Here is a 23659-nt window from a genome sequence, read left to right as displayed (position 1 = left end):
ATTAGGCTCAAGGCCTATCTAGTCCAGCATGCTGTTTCACACAGTGGCTCACAGCGATGTCTCTGGGAAGCCCACAGGCAAGAGCTGAAGGTATGCCCTCTCCTACTGTTGCTTCCGTGCAACTGGTATATAGAGGCATCTTGCCCCTAAGGTTGGAGGTGGCTTATAGACCTCAGACTAGTAGACCTGTCCTCCATGAATTTGTCTAAGCCCCTCTTAAAATGATCCAGATTAGTGGCCATCACTACATCCCGTGGCATAGAACTCCACAAGTTATGCAGAACTCTGTGCTGTGTGAAAAAGTACTTCCCTTTGTTGGTCCTAAATTTCTTGGCAATCAGTTTCATGGGATGACCCTTGGTTCTAGTGTTATGAGAGGGAAAGAAAAACTTCTCTCTCTCTCTCAACACCATGCGTGATTTTATAGAACTCTATCATGTCTCCCCGTCAGTCGTCTTTTTCTAAACTAAAAAGCCCCAGGTATTGTAGCCTTACCTCCTAAGGAAGGTGCTCTAGGCCCCCAATCATCTTGGTTGCCCTCTACTGCACCTTCTCCAGATCTACAGTGTCCTTAAGATACACTGACCAGAAATGTACGGAGTACTCTAAATGTGGCCACACCGTCATTTTGTATAAGGGCATAATATTAGCAGTTTTGCTTACAATTCCCTTCCTAATGATTTCAAGCTAGAATTAGCTTTTTTCACAGCTGCTGCACATTGAGTTGGCACGTTCAAAGAGCTGTCCACCATGACCCCAAGATGCCTCTCCTGGTCAGTCACTGTTTGTTCTTGTTTTCAAGAAATGTTTGTTTTGAAAATGGAACTGAAACAATGATTGAACTAAGGGTCAAATCCTTCCAGAACTCTGATCTGGGGTTGTCTCAAGACTTGTCTCTTAAGCTTGAATTCCTGGTCAAACCAGCTTTTCCTTACATGGCCCCTCCGAATTGGACCTGTTGTGGCTAGAGGGGGGTTCATTATAGAGGTAATTTCATCGGGAAAATAGTTAATGTTTGAACTGGGTAGTATCGCCTCAGTTTCAGCATCTGCTGAGAATTTAGCAGGGTTGTGATCTTCTCATTAAGGCCAGTAACCCATTTCCATTGTTTGTCTTGGAGATCCTTAATTATTAATTGAAGATCCTTCAATTAATATCGTATTACAGAGTAGGGTGCAGCGCTTGCAGAATAGGTCATGACCAAGGGCAGATGGTCATTCTCTGATCAATTATGTATATCTCAAAAGAGTGAACCTGTGAGAGAAGTGTAACAAGTAATCTACAAGATAGGCACAGTTGGCGCTTGTGGTCTACATCATGGATTACTTACAAAGCCAAACACTCTCTCTCTCTCTCTCAAAACATGGTCATTTGGCAAGCAGATCAGGGAGTTACTCCAGAACTTCAAAATGTGAATACAGGATTAACTATTCCAAAAGCTCCTCTCACAGTGTTACTCACTAAGCAGAAGGCTAGGCAGACACAAGTTAAACTGATCATAGGTTTCCTCCCTTAAGGGCGAAAAGACTCCTTTGATTGTTGACAAGACCAGCCTTACAAGGCATGCAAACGTGAGGTCAAGCTGATAAAGATTGTGATCGGTACGTTTCCCCCTAACAATGTGCTAAACATTTGGTTCGAGGACCAAGGATGTTGTCTTTATTATACAATGGATACTGCTAGTTCCGTGCTAGGAAAAGCATTCCCAGCATGAGAGAATCTCTAAGTGCATCTATTCGGTAAATTTACATACAGGTTCAATGTCACACTAGCTCAGCAGGCATCCACAATGCATTCCATTGGGATGTGCACCTTTGTTCAAGGCAATCACTCTCTTCCAGCCTTGGGAGTGGTCCCTATTTGTCCCCAGGCATGTTTTACAATATTAAAGACCCAGCTGCCCAAATGGCAGTGTAGTGGTGTTATGGTTGTTGTTACCTTCGACAGCAGTTGCAATATCATCATCCCGTGTGGTATCGTAACTCTGCGTTGGAACTACATGCATTTCCAGCTCCAGGTTGTACCCACCGCCTGGGTCAATCTGTGCATTACACTGGGCTGTTCCAGAGCGCTGATCTCCTGAGACTAGACCACCTTGGAACCCTACCTAACCCTGCCACTGGAGAGTGGCATACTGGTCCCCATCCCTTGGAACACTGTCCACTGGTCCCCATCTCTGTCCAGAGGGAGGTCCACCAACAATCGGTTCGGCCGACAAGAGCACATACCCTCCATCAGAATAAGAGATTCAGTTTAATTAACAAGCCTTTCCCCCAAACACGCTCACTCCTCTCCTTCTCCCTAAAAGCCTTTTCTCTTATGACCTGTTTCTCGGGTCAAGCCTTGGGTTAATTTGGAAAACCTAAGCTAAAATGCCTCTTCGCGAGTTTCTATTTAAGTATAGTAAGTCTTATTAGTTAAATATTATGATTATGATTGCTTAGTTTAAAGTTTCTCCCTTGCTTTGCACCCCAAAACCTTTAATAAACCTGACCTTGCTTCACTCCAAGAAACTCTCTGTCAGTCATTTGCACGATCCAAAGCTTTGCACAAATTTATTCTGGTAAAGGGAGATGCTCATCTCTAACAAAGCTGATTCTCCAATTACGTCAGTTATTGGGTTGTAGCCAAACCCCAGAGCAGTTCCCTTAACAAGAGAGTAAATCAAGTATCATGTTTATTTACGGTCATAGACCAAAATTTACATACATAATAATACAGTAGATATAACAATAATATATACATAATATAATCAGGAACATGGACTCATCCTAATCAGCAGTTTCCCGTTTGGATAATCTGGTTTACCATCTGTTGTCTAGCCTTCTTAGCTGCCTCACAGAACTTAGCAACTTTAAATGTTACTTCCGCCTTCTGATCTGAGAGCAGATAGTTGACGTAAAATGCATCTGTATGTCCTGGGAAATCAGTCAGTAATGAGGAAATATAACAAGTTCGTAAGTCCCTATAGAAGAGACAGTGGAGTAAAATGTGGAAGAAATCTAAAGGCCAGATTCAGAAGGGAAACCTCATGCGTATTCAGCACTTGATCTAAGGAGGTCCAGATGAGATACCACAAAGTCCTCTAAAAAGAATTGCTTTTATTGAAAACAGAATTGCATCAATAATTGAAGTGAAGGATCAGATCTTTCCACCTAACTCTGGTCTGGAGTTGTCTCACAAGGCTGGGCTCTTAAAGCTGCCTGCCTGCCAGGAGACTCCCACATAAGCTTGGGAAATTCATTTTAAAGACTAAGAACATCTCAGAAAGAAATGTTACTTAAAACTGAGAATACACAACAGGCTGTTGTTCCACCAAAATCTTGGCTCCTACTCACACTGAGCACTTATATGGTTTCTCCTCTGTGTGGGTTTTTTGATGTCGTGTAAGATTTGTGCTGAAGTTGAAACTCTTTCCACACACTGAGCACTGATATGGTTTCACCCCAGTGTGGATTCTTTGATGTTTTTTAACGCTTGAACTGTGTCTGAAGCTCTTTCCACACAACGGACACCGATAAGGCTTCTCCCCTGTGTGGATTCTTTGATGCACAGCAAGACCTGAGGTCTGCCTAAAACGCTTTCCACACTCTGAGCACTGATATGGTTTCTCCCCTGTATGAATTATTTGATGTGCATTAAGGTCTGTGTTGCGGCTGAACCTCTTTCCACACACTGAGCACTGATATGGTTTCTCCTCTGTATGGATTGTTTGATGTCGTGTAAGGTTTGCGCTGCTGTTGAAACTCTTTCCACACACTGAACACTGATATGGTTTTTCCTCTGTGTGGACTCTTTGATGTTGTGTAAGGCTTGAACGGTGTCTGAAGCTCTTTCCACACTCTGAGCACTGATACGGTTTCTCCCCTGTGTGAATTCTTTGATGCACTGCAAGATGTGTGCTCTGGTTGAAGCTCTTTCCACACACTGAGCAATGATACGGTTTCTCCTCTGTGTGGATTCTTTTATGTGGATTAGGGTCTGTGCTCTGGTTGAAGCTCTTTCCATATTCTGAGCATTTAAATGATTCCTCCCCCGTGTGGATTATTTGATGTCTTGTAAGATTAGTGCTCCGGTTGAAGTTCTTTCCACACACTGAGCACTGATAGGGTTTATCCTTTGTGTGGATTCTTTGATGCACAGAAAGACCTGAGGTCTGGCTGAAGCTCTTTCCACACACTGAGCAGTGATATGGTTTCTTCCCTGTGTGGATTATTTGATGTTGTGTAAGGTTTGTGCTGCGGTTGAACCTTCTTCCACACACTGAGCACTGATATGGTTTCTCCTCTGTGTGGGTTGTTTGATGTCGTGTAAGATTTGCACTCTGGCTGAAACGCTTTCCACACATTGAGCACTGATATGGTTTTACCCCTGTGTGCATTATTTGATGTTGTGTAAGGTTTGTGCTGCGGTTGAACCTCCTTCCACACACTGAGCACTGATATGGTCTCACCCCTGTGTGGATTCTCTGATGCAGAGCAAGGTATGTGTTCCGCTTGAAACTCTTTCCACACTCTGAGCATTTAAATGGTTTCTTCCCTGTGTGGATTATTTGATGTTTTGTAAGGTTAGTGCTCCGGTTGAAATTCTTTCCACACACTGAGCACTGATAGGGTTTCTCCTCTGTGTGGGTTATCTGATGCCTAGTAAGATCTGTGCTGTGCTTGAACCTCTTTCCACACTCGGAGCAAGGATATGGTTTCACCCCATTGTGGATTCTTTCATCCATGCTTTGATCTGAGTTACAAGTTAAGGTTTTTGCATGTAGAGGGATCTTATTCCTTCTCTTTTCATTGTAACTTTCTTTCAGGATAGGAATTTCATGCATGTCAGATCCTTTGGAAACAGAAGATTTCTCTCTCCACTGCTGATTTCCTTCAGATTTTCTCCACTGCATTTTTCTCTCTCTCTCATCACCTACAAGAATAATGAGAGAAACTTTGGAATAGTTAAACACATAGCAGGGAGAAAATGCCACATTAACTGATCTATGAATAACAGGATGCAGGAGATGTAGAGCAGAGGCAGATCCTGCTATAAATTAAACAGCCTCTGTTGGTTGTATTTAAAAAGCAACTGATGTTGTGTAGGGCACTGAGAACTGGATGCACCAACTCCCAGTTTCAGCCCTCAGCATCTCCAGTTGAAACAGCTTAAACAGTAGGGCTGGGAAGAGCCCTCTAGGACTTGCAGGGCTACCGTCAATCAAAAGAGACACTATTGGCAAGATGGACCAATGGTAAATTCATAGGCTAGGATGCTCAATAAGGACTGACATTGCATACACATCCCCCCCCCCCCAGAGTTAGGACACCCATGAGCATCCTCTTTTCCCACTTGGTGGATAATTTCCTGCCTGATGTGTCCAACAAAGGTTCCTATCCCACAACTTGTGAGCTACCTGCACATCCCTCTCCTTCCTTGGAGTCCTCGTCAAGTAGTCCTTCCCCTTTCTCCAGCCAGAACGAGAGGTCACATTTGGGAACCAAACGTCCTTTTTGGAAGGAAACAGAACGATAAAATACTTCAGGCCCGTTTAGCAAGAACAAATATTCAGGAAAGCCGATGGAGTCTCGCTGATTTACGCCCCACCCTCCCTCCCTCTAGCCCCATGACAGAGAAACTAACTCCTGCCCAGGGATGAAACTTGAGAGCAGTGTTTACTGCCTGGGACCTGAAGCATCAGTCTGGTGGCAGAATGCAAATGCTGCTTGCCCAGCATGCTAGAAGGAAGACAATGGAGAAGGAGGATCTAGGAACCTGGCCACAGTGCAGGGAAGGGATCTCTGCTAACTGGGCAAGGAGCTCCTCATCCAGTGGCAGCTCTTTTGTATTGAGCAGGGGGAGAGCAACCGTCCCTGTCCAGCCCCAGCACAGTGACCCACAAGTTTCCATGAGTTGCCAGTTCTCTCTTCAGTATTTAGCTTAGCCAAAGCTTCTATCTGCAAACTGCAGGTTGTGAATTGCTCCAGTTCCTGAATTCACTGCTTTGTATTTCTTACAAGGGCACTGGATTAACAATCACAACTAAAAACTCCAAAGCCATGTCTTTTTCATGATCCTGCTTTACTAACATGGTTTCTAGGAAAGCAGTTGTAGAACATAAGGACACCAAAACAGAACTGATTACAAAAGCATAGGAATATAGGAAGCTGCCATATACTGAGTCAGACCATTGCTCCATCTAGCTCAGTATTGTCTACACAGACTGGCAGCAGCTTCTCCAAGGTTGCAGGCAGGAATCTCTCTCAGCCCTGTCTTGGAGATGCCAGGGAAGGAACTTGGAACTTAGGTGAAAAATGTGATTTCAAGGAGAACCGCTAGACTTACAAAAGAGCCCAGTGAGGTGCTAAAAGCAACCCAGGTCTGCATTTGGGGTTCTGCTTTCTGATCCTTCCTCACAGCTATACAGAAATCTGAGTATGCCAGCATTTCAATCCTCTCTTAATAGAAAACTCCTGTCACACAGAACCTATTTGATTCTCCTTCATTCATCTATTGTTACTTTAACTCAGATATATAATTAACCTCTAAATTCCTTCTCAAATCTTTATGTCTGAGGAGTTGAGAGCAAATCTAGAGAGCTAACCAACTTAAGCACATCCTGAAAAACACTGAGTTTCAGGTGCAAAGGTTAGGCAATAAGGTCATCCTTTGCCTAACAGTGTGCCTGTGTATAGGTTGCGAGCCTTCTGTGGACAGGGAAGCTTCCCCTCACCCCTTCTGCTAGGCAAACCACTTTGAAAGCTTTTTGTTGAAAAATAGGATGTGTACAAAATATATATATGCTCCAACCCAGGAGGACAGTTCCTCTTACACCATCCTGCTGCCTCTAAGGAGAAGAAAGGAGGCAACTTCCAACACCTCCAGATCTGCTGTGTAGCAACCTCAACAAGGTCATCAGGCAGGGATGGAAAAGGGTTTTATATCAAGTTACTACTTTCAGATTAAAATCAGTCTATAGCCTGTATAGGAGCTAGATTTTGTGTAGCAGCGGAGAAAAATATGACAATTGACTCAGTTATGATCCCTCTGGATGCGATATTTTTGTGCTTGTTGCTGTTCTTAAATTTTGTATTGATCTTTGATCATAAATAAAGATTGGATCCAATTGGACTTTGTGAGCTCTCATTGAAATAGCAATTGCACTCCTTAAGAGTAAATTAAAATAAACAGATCATCCAAGCAATATGGACCAGCCAGTATAGTTTAAGATGAGGAGTGTTTTCAACATTCCGCCATTATCAGCCCTGAACATTCTATTGCTTATAAATATAAAGTCAAATGTATCCACCCAATCCCTCTGAAATTGTGCACGATCAAATGGGGCACGACTCCTCCAAATCTGGTATAAATCTTCTGCAAAAGGGCTGATATACAGCAGTTTAACTTTTTAACTCCCAAAAGGAGGTTTCAAAGTGGTGGCAACATTTTTTCACCACAGATAATGTGTGTCTTTAAATGTTCCCAAAAGGTCAGGTCCAAATGGGACTGGTACCTTTTGCCTTGATCAGTGATACATCAGGCAGAAATTCATCAGGGGCATCTTTAGTAAGTGATTAGGGAGACTGCATCTGTTAAATGTCTGCCTGGATGCATCCCTCCCCAGCCCAATGTCAAATTGAAAGACCAAGGCAAAGGCAAAATGTGGGTGCATGGAGTCTCATTTCTAAAGACATCATCATATAGCAGACTGTGGTAAGTCCTTACAGCTTCTTTGGTGCAGAAGTTAAGATGGGCACCAGAAGTTCCAACGTTCATTCTTTTTAGAGCATGAAAATGTAAAGCATCTCATCTTAAACCGAAGATTTTTGGATTACGGAATCATCCTCACTGACATCCTGACTGTGCATTTAGATGGATGAGCAACAGATGCAATTCTATTTAGCAGCCAAGGACAAGAAGGGAGCCTTACCCAGAGAGGCCAAATGCCCAGAATTCTCCTCCATGACTTCCTTGTGCAGAGCCCTTTGGGCAGCATCCAGCAGAGCCCACTCCTCCTCTGCAAAGTACACAGCCACCTCCTCAAAAGTCACCCGTCCCTGAAATTAGAACAAAATTATTTCTCTTCATTGGTCATGCAGGAATCCAGACATATACTCAATGGGGTTCGTCTGCTAGGAAGATTCCACAGAGATTCCACAGTGCCATCCAAAGCCTCCTTAGCAGGCAACTTTAGCAAAGCAAGGGGAAATGGGCAGGGGAGAAAAGCACCCAGGGCCATCCTCCACCCATCTCCTCCACTCATCCTTCTCTTACCTGTTCCAGTGATGGCGTGGCAACCGCATCCCTTGTGCCACCGAGAGGAGAAGGCCTGGAATGAGGTCCCGGGGTCCTTCCAATGCCTACAAGAATGACAAGGGAGATGGGAAGATGTTGGACACAGTTCAAGGAGCTTCTGGCCATTAAACCACTTCTAGAGATGTGCAGACTCGTGAGTCAAATGGGCCGTAACCCAAAATTTGGCTTTTAAAAAAGCCAAATCTGGCAACAGAGCATGGAACCAGCCAGCCAGGTTCAATTCTAAACAGGAATGTATTTGAGCCACCCCCAGGTGGCCTGGTCCAGCTGTTGAGCCAGCTTGAGGGCTTGACGGCCATACTTGTAAAGGGGCATTCGGCAAGGATCCCCCTTTACAAGTAAAGGGCTGTGGGGGAAGGGGGAGGGCAAAGTCCCCATCTTTACCTTTAAAAAAGCACCACTGCATGGGGGCGGCAAGAGCTCTTTCCAGCTCCCCTCCTGCCTCCCAAATGACTACATGGGCCAGTCTGCAGCCTGTTTGGGGCCTCTATGTGCACACGCGTGTGTGGAGAAAGGCCCAAAATGGGATGCAGACTGGCCCGTGCAGTCATTTGGAGGGAGGCAGGAGGGGAGCTGTTTTGAAAGGTAAAAGGCAGAAGTTTCCATTCACCCGGCACCCCAATCCACAGCCCTTGACTTGTAAATGCAAGTCTACGAGCATGGCCCTCTGGCCAGATGGCGAGTGGGGGTATTGGCTTGGCTCAGTGCCAGAATGAGCCCCCCCACTCCCCCAGCTTGGCTTGAGGACGAACCGGCTCAAGAAGGAGCCAGTTCGCACATCTCTAACCGCTACAAAACCCAGCATCTGCATAGCCCAGGCATGGAGTTCTCCCACATGGAAATCCTTAATCATTCGGGTTGCTTAGAGAGGCCTCAACCGGTGAAAATCTCTTTCTTTCTTAAAGCATTTACCATTTTCAGCTTATCCTACTGATTTTGTACGTGAATTCAGTCTAAATTTAATGGACTTCACTTATTTAAAATACTTACATCCCAGCCCTCCAGAACAATGCTGCTTGGGGCAACTCGCAACAAATTACAAATCATAAGAAAACAAATTAAAGATTATATGGTAAAGCGGTGCAAAAACAGGGTGAAAAATCTGCATTGGTCTAGCTTTCCTGCTTGACTTGAGAGGAGCCATGTTTGTGCTAGAGCTGCTTGGGAGCGGGAAAGAAAAACCTTTGTGCATATGCCCTGACGGTTCAGAAGTTTCTCTCCACACCTGTCAAGGCCTTCCATGCCATTGAGCAGAGATTGGCCTGACCATAACGATGAGAAAGGACGCAAATAACCCAAACAATCTTTCTGTCTCCACTCTGAGGAACATCTCAGATAAACTAAATAAACGAAATGGATTGTTTAGATTTAGGTGAGTCAGATCAAGTGCACCAAAACACGCACAGAGAAAAAAGCTTTAATCCTGACCTATCAGTGCTGAGCTAGGGCTGGCTGAGGAACTGGACGTTTAAAGAAGCAGGGTGGACTCGCCATCTATTTCAGGATGGGACCAGACTCTTGTGAAACTAGAAACAACCATTTTGAATTGTTCTTTCCCCCCCCCTTTTTTTAAAATAAGAAGCCAGGAAGAGCTAAAACATTATCATTATCTTTTGTATGCTAGCTAGAGTGACCCTTTTGGGCCAAAATTCTGAAACTTTTAAGTACCTTTTCAGATTGAGAGAGAGAGGGTTTTTCAAGCCGGGATTGGTTGTTTATTCTCCGTTTTAACTTTTGCCTTTATTGTGATGCAAGCCTTTTGTGATGGCAACTTATTCTTTTGATACAAGCCTTAAGAATGTAAACTTTTTCTTTTTTTCAAGAAAAGCCTTTTTATATCAAGCTTCTGCATTCTATTTATTATTTATTATTACTTATTTGATTTCTATACTGCCCTTCCAAAAATGGCTCCGGGCAGTTTACCTATAAACTAATGTTTATAGTAGATTCTGTCTAACAATAACAGCTACGTAGAAAAGAGGAGAAAGGCCCATGCCTATACTATACCCTGGCAATGTACAAAGGGAGCTTGTCTCACGTCAAGGAGGGTCAGACTGGGATAAAATAAATTCCTGGCAGGTAAAGCCCCCTTTACACAGAAGAGTAAGCATAAATCAAAGGGCTGGTTTAGACATATATTATAGTCTAAACCAGGATTTTTAAATGAATTAGAAATTCATTTCTAAACTGGGGGAAGAGGCTAGAAAGACAAATGCTTTCCCCTACACAAGCTAAAGAACAACAGGAAATCAGCCCATAGATTTCATATACATTAAAGAGAGAAAGAGGCCAAGTTGAAACAGATTCCATCCGTCCTTACCCAGCAAGTTGGCATCTTGGTCACCCTCCTGGAACATCGGCCTGAAGGGTGGCTTTTCACCAGTGTCCAGTTGACCCTTCTCAGCCTCAGAGAGGTCACCACCCACATCTGCTGCCAGTCTCTCCAGCTGAAAGAGAAAATGTGGAGGGTTCTGAGGAAAGAGTTAACATCAAGGGACACCAGAGCAAACCTTGACTAAGAACTTATTAAGGGACGCTGACTGATATTCCTATACAGTCTGAGAAAAATGGGACTGGACCTTCTCAGGAGGGGCAATGAGATGATGGAGTTTCTGTCCTCGGGAGTCCTGCTCTGCATACGCTAGCTTTGGGGAACAAGGCAAAAGCGACCTTTTTTTCAAAGGGCTTTGGGAGGCACCCCAGTTCAAAAGGAAAATGGCTGATGCTGGTCTAAGGTTTTCCTGCTCAGTTAGATGTCACTATTGGCTTTTTGTCTTGGCTGTTTTTTCCTTATCCTCTGTCGTAATGTATAAAATATGCATATAATATGCCTCTGGATCCTTCCTCAAAGGGTGAGATATGAACTGCTTTAAGAATCAAAATTAGATCAGGTAGAGAGCTGGAGGCGGGGAATGGGGTTGTGTTGTGCACCAAATTGGCCCAGCATAAATATGAATCAGCACTTTCAGACCAACACCTAATATGGCTGCTACGCTTGTTCATGAACATTGTGTAAGCTCACTGGGTCCTGGGAAAGGCCTGCTAAATGCAATTTGTTTGCTGTTATTTTTCAATAGTGCTTTGATTGCCTATACCTGCTTCTGGAAGCAAATACCTGTATTATGCTTAACCTGTAATGTAACCTGAACTGGCAAGGGTTATGTAGTTGAGATTTCTATTGAAAAAGAATGGTCAGTTAAGCATCAATGCTCTGCTCTTCTCTTCTCTCCCAAACCGCCCCCTGCCCCGCACTCATGCCCTTCTCCCCTCTCTCCTTCATCCATTCCTTGGAGCTAAAATGCTGCCTTGTTAGCTACCCAGAGAGAGACAGCCAAAATATACTTTTTGCCACAACAAGACGGTAGAATTCTGTGTGGAAGGCCTATTCCGAAGGGAGGGGCAGGAGCAGCTTTGAGCTGAGACCACACGGAGTGAAATGCCTTCAAAGACGACTGTGCTGCCTCCACAGCACCACAAGTTTGGTATGCAGGCAAGTAGCAAGCCAGGTTAACACTGTTAGACTTTATGTTGGTGTATGTAACTTTAGAAGAACAATTTAGTCTATGTTGTTAGATGAACCAGAAGCAGGCTGATCACGTAATCAGGGAGACCCTTGTTAGCCTAGCCTCCATCTATAGCACTGACTCTTCCTTTGGGATCTCTGCCAAAGGGCAGAGTTCAGAGTAGAGATTTTCCCTGTGCTTTATCCTGTGTTCCGGGTTGACTCTCAAAGGTTCAGAGACTCTTCAGCATCTGCAGCCAGCCTCCAGCGAGACCAGCCACAGGTCCTAGCCTCAAGCCAACTCATCAAGCTGCTGCAGCCTGGTAATATAAACACTTCCTTTGAGAAACCTAACTCCACTCCCTCTCCTATTACATGTCTGACTGTCTCTCCTTCCTTAATGTCATCCCTGCTAACTTGGCAAAGAGGCAACTTTTAACGTGGCGATTCTCTTTATTTAGCAGGGGGAGAGTAACTGGCCCTACCTGCCCCCAGCACACTACCTCCAGTGACTGTTGCTGGTGTCTATCTTATGTTTCTTTTTAGATTGTGAGCCCTTTGGGGACAGGGATCCATCTTATTTCTTTGTTATTTCTCAGTGTAATCCACCCTGAGTCATTTTTGGAAGGGCGGTATAGAAATTGAATAAAATAAATAAATAAATAAAATGTTAAGAATAAATAAATGTTTAAGAAATTAAACAAACAAATAAATACATAAATAAATGTTGAGAAGATAATATTGGTAGTTTTTATGTATTAGTTATTGCTAATCATTACAGCACACACACCACGCACCAGCTCTTTTTCTTTGTAAAAGCTTTTTATTAGTTAATTATAATTATAATTATTTATTAGTTAAATTAGTCAAAAGTCCTATTGAGTCTCTCTTTTCTCATGTCTTCTACCAAGAAAATGCCACATCTTGCAAAAGGACCAGAGAGAGTCCCCGGAGGGACGTGTTGAGTTCCTTTGGCTCTGATGTGTGTCTAGAACATACACAGAGTGCAAAGTGGCTGAGAACACTGCATCTGAGAAGCACCTTTTCTCAGAACAATGTATGGACTCAAAGCTGAAGACCTAGAACTTGATTTTAAGAATTCAACAGGTTCTTGGGAGTTATCCTGCAAGGATTTCAACTTTGTGAAACTAGAATGGGCCAGTTCTGTCTCTGTGTTAACAGAGAGAGATCTCAAATCAATCTTTAGAATATTGGTCAAGTATCTAGTTTGTGGGTGAGATATTTTAAATTGACCCTGTTATATTAGAGATCAGTTGGACAAGACTTTCAGTAAAAGTTTTTAAATTGATAGGTAGATTACTGACATCTAGTGGCATAACATCACACACACACCCCAAAACAGTACAAAAAAAAAGGTCTTCTGAGTCCAGCTACCCTCTACAATCGCTAGCTTAAGGGCCCAAGGCAAAAGCAATTCCCCCCACCCCCCGAAGGGCTTTGGGTGGCACCCAAGTTTGGAGTGAGCAAGATATATGTATTTCTATTTATTTATTTATTGTCAAATTCCTATACTGCCTTTCATTAAAACAACCTCAAGATGGTTCGAACAAAACTTAAATTACCCAATTAAAATATTAGCTACAATCACCTTCAACAAAATATTATTATTATTATTATTATTATTATTATTATTAATTCAATTTCTATACCACCCTTCCAAAAATGGCTCAGGGCAGTTTACACAGAGAAATAATAAATAAATAAGATGGATCCCTGTTCCTAAAAGGCTCACAATCTAAAAAGAAACATAAGATAGACACCAGCAACAGTCACGGAAGGTACTGTGCTGGGAGTGGATAGGGCCAGTTACTCTCCCCCTGCTAAATAAAGAGAATCATCACATTAAAAGTTGCCTCTTTGCCAAGTTAGCAGGGGTAAGTTTTGTTTTTTAAGGGACCTTGGGACATCTCTTCCTGGGATGTTTCCAACAGAAAATTTCGCTTCCAGTAGGGATTTCTAAATCAGCCACATTCGCGTTTTCTGTCCCTCTGATCTACCAGGATGAGAGAGAAACATTCACCTGCTGCTCTTCTTGCTTCTTGGCCTGTGCCTGGCTCAGGAGGAAAGCTTCTGCCAGGGCCACTGCCTGGCAACTGGTCTCTGCTCCACACTCTCTGACCCAACTCTCCATCTCTGGGGGAAGGACCGTCAGGAACTGCTCCAGGATCACCAGGTCCAGCATCTGAGCTTTCGTGTGTCTTTCTGGCTCCAGCCACTGGTGGCAAAGGCTGTGGAGTCGGCTGCAAACCTCTCGGGGCCCCTCGGCCTCCTGGTAGCAGAACTGCCTGAAGCGTTGGCGCTGTGAATCTGGGCTGGTGTTGTCAGCACATAGGCTTTTCTGGACAAATCCGTCTTTAGCGCTCCTAACCTCAGCTGTTTCAAGGCTTCTTCCTGCTTGCGGGCCACCTGAGTCATTCTCTTCCATAGCCTCCATCTTCAGACAGGAACCGACCAGATGGGGCAACTATGTCTTGCAAAGCCAAAGCATTACTCTGTGTGCAAACAAGAGGTTGTGAGCCACGTGATTCAGCCCTTACCCTCCACTGACCCATCCCCAACAACTCCCCCCATTCACTCTGCCCTCCTTTGAACCACCTCCCAGAAAAGCCACATCTTTTGCTGCCAACCTTATTCAGCATGCATTCTTTAGCCCTATTCAGACATTGCATCAGAGCTTTTAAAAGGGAAATTCAGAAATGCACCATGTTGTCAGAGGAAGTCACACACTTAGAATGTGCTGCTACATACATGCCTGTGCATTTCATTTTTCTGTGCACAAACATACTGTATTGCTTCGCGTCACAGTCCATAACATTTAGGAGCCTCCACAGAGTGGGATTTAATGGAATTATTGGAATTAGGGTTTCATCAGCACAAGTGCAGAGAAGATTCCTTGGTAAAGACTCTGGGAATAGCAGCAGTGAAAGTGGGTGTTTGCATGCCTCTTTGGCAGGAGGTGGAGATATGTGGAATCTTGATCACAGTCCGGAGTCCTAGAACTTGGACCAGTCACTTGACTCCTCTCATTCTTATCCACCATTTTTCTACCTAACATAATGCAACTTTTGCATGAATTGAATTCTTTAGCCCCATAATTATTCTTTTGAAGTCTCTCTTCACTTTTCAATCCTCGATAACCCCCCCAACCACTCTCCCTGCCTTCCTCCCACCTCAATATGTACACATATTCTTTTGGAATTGCAGATTTTTTTCTATCTGGTTGCACATTTTTTGCAAACGCCTTGTGTTGAATTGCAGATGTGTGCAGCTGTCTGTCAAGAATATGAAGTACTATAGAGACATTCACTGTAAAACTGCACAGGAACTGTACTACTGTGTGCGCTCTGATCATAATTTATGAAGAGGGCTTTTGAAAGTTTCCAAAATGTACCTAAATTCAAGGAGAATTGCTCTGCAGAGGTATGTACTGACGGGGAATTCAGGATGAGTGAAGGCTGACTAAACTACTACGAATATTAATTTCAAAACATCTAAAAACACTAACTAAAAATAAGATACAATCGAAAAGCATCCGTAAATGACGAAATCACACGCGCCTTCTTGCAGCCTCCCCCACTCCTGCCTCGCCTTTTGGGCTCCCCCTGGGCGGGGGCGGAGGTCCCCCCCAAGCAAGCCCCCTCCGCGCTTCCCTCCCTCCCGGCCGGGCTCGGGACTCCCCTGCACCTCACCCGCTCCTTGTACTTACCAGCCTCCCCGGTCCCGGGGTGGGGTGGGGGGTTGCAGGCAGGGAGGGAAGTGAGGCTTTCCTTCCGGGGCAGAAATGGGGACGGAAGGAAGGCCGCCAAGTCCTAGTGGCAGCTTCGAAGGAGATCTTCCTCTCTAGCAATCTCGCTTCTCTTAGTTTAACCCTTAGACTGACCTACCTTCCCCTTTTAGCAAAAGGGACTCCTCCAAAGAGAGCGCGAGGAGAGGCGGGAAGAAAGAAAGGCCATTTACAAAGGGAGAAACTCCTCATTCCGGGTTGTGCCCTGAAGAAGGCTGGCCGTGTGCGCGGCGCTCTCTCTTTTTGGCAGGACAGCCCGCAGGAGGAATCCCGAGGGACGGGGCAGGAGGAGGGTTCAATGCAGCGAGTGGAGACTCCCAGGGGGACCGCGAAAGGGGGGCTCTGCAAGGGAAGATGCCCCTAGAGCACCCCGGCCCTCCCTCCCTCCTCCACCCCGCAAGGATCCTTTACTTCTCACCTTCGTCCAGGAACCCGGTGGGCGCAAAGGGCAGGCTGGCGGCGGCAGCAGGAGGGAGGGGAGGAGGGCGCAGCGCAGGGAGGGAGGTTGGGAAGTGCCCCCGGGAGGCTGAAGACTAGGAGGCACCGGGAGGCAGTGAAGGATCCTCACTCACCCTGACCCTTTCTGGCCCTGTTTTTGCATGGGGGCGGGGAAGCTCTCTTCTCCCCCCGCCCCTGGTCCTTCCGCCATCGCTTCAGCTTCTGCAGACCTGACGAAGGGCCAGTGCAGAATATGCACAGGATGTGCGGCAGAGAGAGAGTGGTCTGGGAAGACAATTTTTTTTTTTCTTTTTGGTGGGAGGAAGACATTTTTTTAAATTGAACCAACAAACTACCAAAGCATACAGTACATTACCATAGCACAATTATATACAAAGGATCTGTATGTGTGTGAATGTGTATACACACACACACACACACACACAGATTTACAGATATGAAGCTGGAGAACAACCGAGTTGTGAGGTATATGTCAACAATACTGTAGCCAACGGGAAAAGGGTTTAAAACAAATCAGGTGCTCGGAGGTGTCACATCTAGGGACCATTTCCACAACTTGTCCCATTGCCTTTTGGAAGAGGTACATTTGTCTTTCTGCACGTAACCATGCATTCTCTTCCAGAAAGAACTCACTGTCTTATCCACGTGTATCTCTTGGTCACATCTTACCTCCCCATTCCTATGCAGGAACATAGCGTAAATGACCCCAGAGGGATCTGGGGAATGGAGAGGTCTCTGCTTCCTTCCTGGGCAGGTTTAGTCCAAGAGGCCTAAAAAAAGAGAGAGATTCGAGGGTTGCATTTGCATGAAAGAGGGACTGTGCATTGGGACACCCCCACTTCCTGCACAGGCCTTGAGAAAACATGACCTTGGGGATTCCTACCCATTGGGTATCTGGGGGAAGCAAAGGGCATGTGGGGGGCAGGGGACGGGGTGCCTGGCTGGAATGTAGGCAGGGGGTGCTCTGAGGTGGAGATTCCCTGACAGTGTGTAGGGAGAAGAAGTAGGGAGGCAGTCGGCAATGAGTTCCCACATTTGTTTCCACCTGTCTATCTTACATATTATCAGTGTGTGCGTTTTGGGTTGCGTTTTTGGGGCCACTATATTTTGTAACTGGAGGCAGGGACTGAGAATGCTACAGGCTCCCTTTCCCTACTGTAGGCTCGTCAGCGAACAGACTGAGATGATCTGCCTGGTAGAGTGAGTCCAGAATTAATAGCATACCCAGCAGTTATAAGAAGGGAGCTCGAGGGTAGGCAGAGAGACAGAGGGACTGGGGGTTGCATGTGTGAGTTGTGGATCTTCCTCTCTAGAGATAGAAAAATGTTGCTACACTGACAGCTTTCTCTGTGTTATTACCCCTTCTTTATCCCTTTCCCCCAAACAAGTATGGTAATTTTTGCACAAGGGTTAGGTAGGGTTTAGGATACCCAAATTGTTGCACTCTCTTCAAGGAGTCTTGTTTTTAAAAAGCTTTTAAAACACCATTGTAAATTGGGCTGCTGCAGACCCTGTGGTCGGGACAACAAAAGCATGATCACACGCTGAAAATATTGCAATGCTGTCGCCTATTTTTCATCTCTGGGTCTGGAGATCTTGTCAAACATCACAGTGAGCATTTGTCCTCCCATATAATACCAACCACCCCATATTTGGGAGTTGTTTTCTCAGCATTCTGAGAAATTTCCTTCTTCACTCACACAGAGCAATGCAGAACTGCTTTAAGTTGTAAAGTTGTGCTGTCGAGTTGGTGTCGACTCCTAAGGATGTGCACAGAACCAGCTCTCTTCAAGCTGATGGGGGGGCGGCTTTAAGGACGGGGGAGGGTGCACTCCCCCCTCCCCGTGCTTCCCCCTGGGCTGAGAGAGAAGTGACTGGCCCAGAGTCACCCAGGGCGCTCTGTAGATAAACAGTCTGGCGGGGTGGCAGCGTACCTCCTTTACAAGTGCACGGCACTTCCGGTCAGTAAAACAACGGGGCAGCAAGAAGGTACGCTGATGCCCTGCTGGACTATTTTATCCAGAGTGCTGGAGAGGGAAGCACAGCAGTGGGGTAAGTGCACCCTCCCCTGTCCTTAAAGCCCCCCCCCCCGTGTTTGAACTGGTTCGAATGCAGGGTTCCGAAACTGTTCGGCGTTCTAAGAATAGAACGCCGAACAGGTTCGTGCACATCCCTACTGACTCCTGGCACCCACAGAGCCCTGTGGTTTTCTTTGGTAGAATACAGGAGGGGTTTACCATTGCCTCCTCCTGCACAGTCTGAGATGATGCCTTTCAGCATCCTCCTATATCGCTGCTGCCTGATATAGGTGGGATTCGAACCAGCAACCTCTTGCTCTCTAGGCAAGTTACTTCCCCACTACACCATTATGTGGCCACGGAACAGCTTAAGGCAGATAAATTGCCTTCCGCCTTTCCTCAGAGACTAAAGATCAGAGAGAATCTCCCTCTCTGAGACTAAGCCTTTCCCGGGGCTCTACAGAGGTGAGGAAGATTTCCTGTGGAGAGGTTAATAGCAGCCTTGGAAGGGGAAAGGTATAGTATTTTATTTATTTTACATTTTCTATCCCGCTCTTCCTCCAAGGAGCCCAGAGCGGTGTACTACATACTTAAGTTTCTCCTCACAACAACCCTGTGAAGTAGGTTAGGCTGAGAGAGAAGTGACTGGCCCAGAGTCACCCAGCAAGTATCATGGCTGAATGGGGATTTGAATTCAGGTCTCCCTGGTCCTAGTCTGGCACTCTAGCCACTACACCACATAGTCAGAGTGTTGGACTAGGACTGGGGGGACTCAAGTTCAAACCCCTATTCAGTCATGAAATTGACCTTGGACCAGTCACTTATATCTCAGCCTAACCTACCTCACAGGGTTGTTGTGAGGGTAAACACAAGCATTCATGCTGCTCTGGGCTTCTTGAAGGAAGAGCAGAATAAAAATGTAATAAATAAATAAATCAAGGAAACGGCATTGCATGAAGGGGTATCCTACTGCTCCCCCTCTGCTGTAGTCCTCATCTGAATCTCTCTTTCATGTGACTGATATAGATAGATAGATAGGACTGCGCGCGCACACACACACACACACACAACAACTCAGGATATTCTGTTCATGGATCGCTTGCATTGCATGTAGTTCGACTCTGGTTTTTAAAAATGAGATGTGCAAATATGGGTGCAGTGGCAGAGATGCGAATAGAGGTATTGCCTCCCCAAATGAAAATTCTGCCTCCCCAAATGAAATTTCATTTCATAGGTGCTTTTAATAAGCCCCCCGCCCCTATCATTAGGCCTATAGTCAAGAGCCCTGGTCAGTTGCCCAACCACCGATCCCAAAATCTATGAGTCCGTCTCTACCTGAGTACCCCCTGCCCAGAGAACAAAACACTCACATTAAACGTAAAGCTGAAAGTTTCATTAGCATGTTGTAACTTGCCAGTTACTGCACACAAAGCAGCAGAATGATTGCAAAACAGCAGCAGGATCCTCAACTAAGCAGGAAATACCATTGGGTGGCCAAAAGCACAGTCCAGGCTAGGGCTGGAACCCAGCAGAGACACCAGTGGGAAGCCAAAATCACTGATGGGTGCCAAAATCATGATCCAAGATTCGGGTCAGAAGGTGGCAATCCTGAAGAGCTTCAGGGAGGTCCTTAAATTAATCACGTTACAGGAACTCCATTCCATATTTAGTAGCTAGCCCCACCATCAATCCTGATAGCCTCTGTGATGGAATGTACATATAGGAGCTGGAGAGTGAGTGTGTTGCCATAGTAACCAGGCACTGGAATGTTTGCAGGGAGGGATTTACATAAGCACAGTAGGTTAGGAGAAGACTGTTGGAGTCGGAGGTGGAGGTAGTTGGAGCTGAGCATTAAGAGCGAGAAGTTGGACAGAACGTAGCAGAGAGATTGTTCAGGGGTTTGTACGAGACTTGATTGGTTTATGTGTGGAGACTGTGGAACCAGCAGTACATTGGGGCAGTGCTCTAAAAAGAGAGGGAGTGTTAACAGTAGTGTAGCAAGCTTCCCGGTGGCCAGGGGACAAAGTTCATCCAAGGGGTCTCCCTTTCCCCCCCTCGCGCGGGCAAAGCGTGCGTGCGTGCGCGCGCCCCAAACCATGTCCCCTGCGTCTGATGTCAGACACAAGGGGGTGGGGTACCTATCAAAGTATCAAAGGGGCTCCCTGGCCTGGAACACTCCACTGTCCATCCATCAAGGTGCACCTGACTGACTTGCCAAAAGCAGCTGCAGGTGGGACAGGCTTCCCTTGGCAGGCTGCTCCTCCACTTTTCTTGCCCTTGGGCCTGCCAAGTTTGGAAGGATTAGGTGGGGGTGGCAGAGGAGGAGGAGGCAGAGCAAGGGTCCCTCTCCTCCAGCGAGGCTGCTGGGCAGCCAGGAGGGCAGTGGCTCCCACTCAGTCAGCAGCCACCAAACCCAACAGGGCGCACCTCCCCTCCTGCAGTTCTCTGGCCAAGCGTGGTGGCAGCTACCCCATTCCACAGGGTTGATTCCTCCTGGGCACGGCGATGGCACCCCGACAGTATGCAGCGGCCTGGGCTGCTCTTCCGCTTGCCAGCAGCATCCCTTGCTCTCTGGCCGATGGGCTCGGCTGTGCATTGTCTAGACCCGTCCCCCGGGAGGGACCACCGTGCTCCAACACCTTTGAGGCCCCAAGCCTAGTCTCCCATTCAAATGCAACCAGGGCAGACCCTGCTTAGCTAAGGGGACAAGTTATACATGCTTGCCACCACAAGACTAGCTCTCCTCTCCATCTGCCCAAACTAAATCTGTCCAGGAAGGAAGCAGAGACCTCTCTACTCCCCACACCCTCTTTCTAATCCCTCTCTCTGCCTGTCAGATCATCTTACACACATCCTGCGTTGGCCCTTTGTCAGGTCCGCGGAAGTTGAAGCTACGGCTGAGGGGGCGAGCGGGGGAGTAGTCCCCCCCCCACGCAAGCAAAAACAGGACCAAGGAGGCTGTGGATCCCTCACTGCCTCCAGCCCCTCCAAATCTGCAGCCTCCCTGGGCCCTTCCGAATCCCAACCTCCCTTCTCCTTTCCTTCCCTGCTGCCGCTGCCAAGCTGCACCCACCAGGTTCCCGGACTGAGGCAATGCTATGCTAAGCTAAGAAAAAGCAAAGGATCCTTTTGGGGTGGGGGGAGAGGGGAGGGGGAGGGGAGGTACATCTTCCCCTGCAGGGTGCGCCCCCCCCCCACGCCCCTCCTGCTCTTTCTCTAGGAGTCTCTACTCGCTGCCTTTAACCCTCCTCCTGTCCTGCCCCGTCCCTCTGGATGCCTGCAGACGCGTCCTGCTGCCAGAACGAGAGTGCGCAGCGTACACTGCCAGCCTTCTTCAAGGTGCACACTCCGGAGTGAGGAGTTTTTCCTTGTATATAAATGGCCTTTCTTTCCGCCTCTCCTGGCGCTCCCTTTGAAGGAGCCCTTTTTGCGGGCGGCGAAAGGCCCGTCTAAGGGTTAAACTGAGAGAGGCGAGATTGCTAGAGGGGCCCCTTTGGAAGCTGCCGCTCGGACTGGGCGGCCTTACCGGCCCCTCCTCTCTCCGTCGGCTTCGCTTCTTCCCTCCGAGACGGGTGAGTGCAAAGGGCGGGGTGGGTGGCCGAAGAGCCCCGAGTGGGGACCGAGAGGGAGGCGATGCAAGGGAGGGGAGCGCGGAGGGGCCAGGAGGAGAACAAAGGCAAGGCGGCGGCAGAAGTGGGGTAATCACATGTGACCCCCCCCCCTAATTCCTCCCGGCTGGGAAGGCTGCAAGAAGTAGTGTGTGATTTCGTCTCCCAAGGATGGTGTTTGTGTGTTTTTAATTTTATCACTGTATTAGAGATTTTAGATGTTGTAAAATAAATACTGGTACTAGTTTAGCCAGATTCGATATTTCTAGCCTCCCTGAGATTCTTTCTCTCTTTGAAAGAGCAGCACATACATTTCCTAAATAGAATAGAGTTGATTGTTGTCATTTTGGGCAGCTGAGCGATCGTGGGGTATGTGTGTCTGCTGCGACACCCCCAAGAAGGGGCTTGTTCGCCCCGCTCTGTGAAGCTCTCAAAGATCCCGACAAGAGATCCCAAGAAAGCCTCTCCTCTGAATATGGATGCACTGAATACAACTAGAATCTGGTTTCTTTCTCCGTTTTGGGATGAAGGAGGCTGGATGGGGCTTTTAGGAATCGATGGGGAAAGAGGTGTCAGTGAGGCAGTTCCTGTTGGACAGTGGGGTGACCCCATTTCTCCCCTATGAACGACGAGGCAGCCACGGACTGTGGGAGTAGAGGACTAAGAAGTGAAATGGAGGGATTGCTATTTGCTACATTCACCCCACAAGGAGGTGGCCCAGGCAGCTGACCCACTTAGGGCTTCCTCCCTGACATCCACATTGGGTACCCTCTTTTCTCCCCTCACAGCTCATCTTGAATTCCCCATCAGTACATCCCTCTGTAGAGAGGTTCCCCTTGAATTTAGGTACATTTTGGAAACTTTCAAAAACCCTCTTCATAAATTATGATCAGAGCGCACACTGTAGTACAATTCCTGTGCAGTTTTATCATGAATGTCTCTACAGTCCTGCACACACTTTACAGACAGCTGCACACATCTGCAATTCAGCATAGGGCTTTTAAAAAAATGTGCAACTAGACAGAAAATATGCAACTTGAAAAGAATATTTGTACATATTGGGGTGGGAGGAAGGCAGGGAGAGTGGTTAGGGGAGATTATTGAGGATTGGAAAGTGAAGAAATTTTTTTAAAGAATGTGGGTTTGAAAAATTCAATTCAATCAAAAGTTGCATGATGTTATGTTATGCAAAATTTGCATTAAGTTAGATATAAACATGGTGGATAACAATGAGAGGACTCAAGTGACTGGTCCAAGCTCCTCTACGACACCAGACTGTGATCAGGTTTCCCCATATAGCTTCCTCCTGCCAAAGAGGTGCACGCACACACACACACACACACACACTCACTGCTACTCCTCACAGAGCCTTTAACAACAACAACAACAAATATTTATATACTGCTTTTCAACAAAAGTTTCCAAAGCGGTTTACATGGAGAAATAATAAATAAATAAGATCGCTCCCTGTCCTCAAAAGGCTCTTAATCTAAAATGGAACATAAGGTAGACACCAGCAACAGACACTGGTTTACCAAGGAATCTCCTCTGCACTCATGCGTGCTGATGGGAGACCCGAGTTCAAATCCCCATTCAGCCATGATACTAGCTGAGTGACTCTGGGCCAGTCACTTCTCTCTCAGCCTAACCTACTTCACAGGGTTGTTGTGAGGAGAAACTCAAGTATGTAGTATACTGCTCTGGGCTCCTTGGAGGAAGAGCGGGATATAAATGTAAAAATAAATAAATAAATTGAATACTACCCTATTGAGGCTCCTAAATATTATGGACTGTGACTTGAAGCAATAGTGTATTGGTGCACAGAAAAATGAAATGCACAGGCATAAATGTAGCAGTGCATTCTGAGTGTGTGAATTGATCTGACAACATGGTGCATTTCTGAATTTTCCTTTTAAAAGCCCTGATGCAATGTCTGAATGGGGCTAAAGAATGCATGCCGAATAAG

The 23659-nt window shown here is 46.3% G+C and overlaps 2 protein-coding genes across 12 annotated transcripts in view; one reads left to right on the top strand and one right to left on the bottom strand.

Annotated features, from left to right (window-relative positions):
* Positions 1-2660: 2660 nt before the first annotated feature.
* Positions 2661-21267, bottom strand: LOC128341625 (zinc finger protein 345-like). Of its 8 annotated transcripts, none has more exons than XM_053287984.1 (9): positions 19456-21249; positions 16737-16837; positions 16181-16331; positions 13845-14288; positions 10622-10748; positions 8260-8345; positions 7916-8042; positions 5402-5494; positions 2661-4917 (listed from the first exon to the last, which is right to left on the bottom strand). In XM_053287984.1, exons 4-9 carry the CDS (start codon positions 14256-14258, stop codon positions 3335-3337), a joined length of 2430 nt encoding a protein of 809 aa, XP_053143959.1. In that variant the 5' UTR covers positions 14259-14288; positions 16181-16331; positions 16737-16837; positions 19456-21249; the 3' UTR covers positions 2661-3334. The 8 variants fall into 8 exon arrangements, with proteins under 8 accessions (XP_053143959.1, XP_053143954.1, XP_053143961.1 ...); XM_053287979.1 differs by having other exon boundaries at positions 13845-14316; positions 19456-21248; XM_053287986.1 differs by lacking the exon at positions 5402-5494 and having other exon boundaries at positions 13845-14316; positions 19456-21267.
* LOC128341620 (zinc finger protein 883-like) overlaps positions 19880-23659 on the top strand; it is a 44054-nt gene continuing 40274 nt past the window's right edge. The window contains exon 1 of one of the 4 annotated variants that reach the window (XM_053287970.1): positions 19880-19983. The gene's annotated coding sequence lies outside the window, so the exon portion shown is untranslated. Of the gene's footprint in view, positions 19984-21455; positions 21658-21690; positions 21874-23659 lie in introns of those variants that run through there. The other 3 variants (XM_053287974.1, XM_053287972.1, XM_053287971.1) reach the window with 3 other exon arrangements.

This window comes from Hemicordylus capensis, chromosome 2, assembly GCF_027244095.1.
Source record: "Hemicordylus capensis ecotype Gifberg chromosome 2, rHemCap1.1.pri, whole genome shotgun sequence".
In the NCBI taxonomy this organism is placed as follows: domain Eukaryota; kingdom Metazoa; phylum Chordata; class Lepidosauria; order Squamata; family Cordylidae; genus Hemicordylus; species Hemicordylus capensis.
Note: the sequence above shows the minus strand (reverse complement) of the source record. Positions and strands in the feature narration are given on the sequence as shown.

Excerpts from the sequence above, each read along its gene's own strand:
- LOC128341625 (XM_053287984.1), bottom strand. The coding sequence starts at position 14,258 with ATGGAGGCTATGGAAGAGAATGACTCAGGTGGCCCGCAAGCAGGAAGA. Across the intron at positions 8,043-8,259 it reads CCACGCCATCACTGGAACAG|GGACGGGTGACTTTTGAGGA; the intron begins GTAAGAGAAGGA and ends TTCTAATTTCAG. Across the intron at positions 5,495-7,915 it reads TGGGCATTTGGCCTCTCTGG|GACGTTTGGTTCCCAAATGT; the intron begins GTAAGGCTCCCT and ends CCTTCCAAAAAG.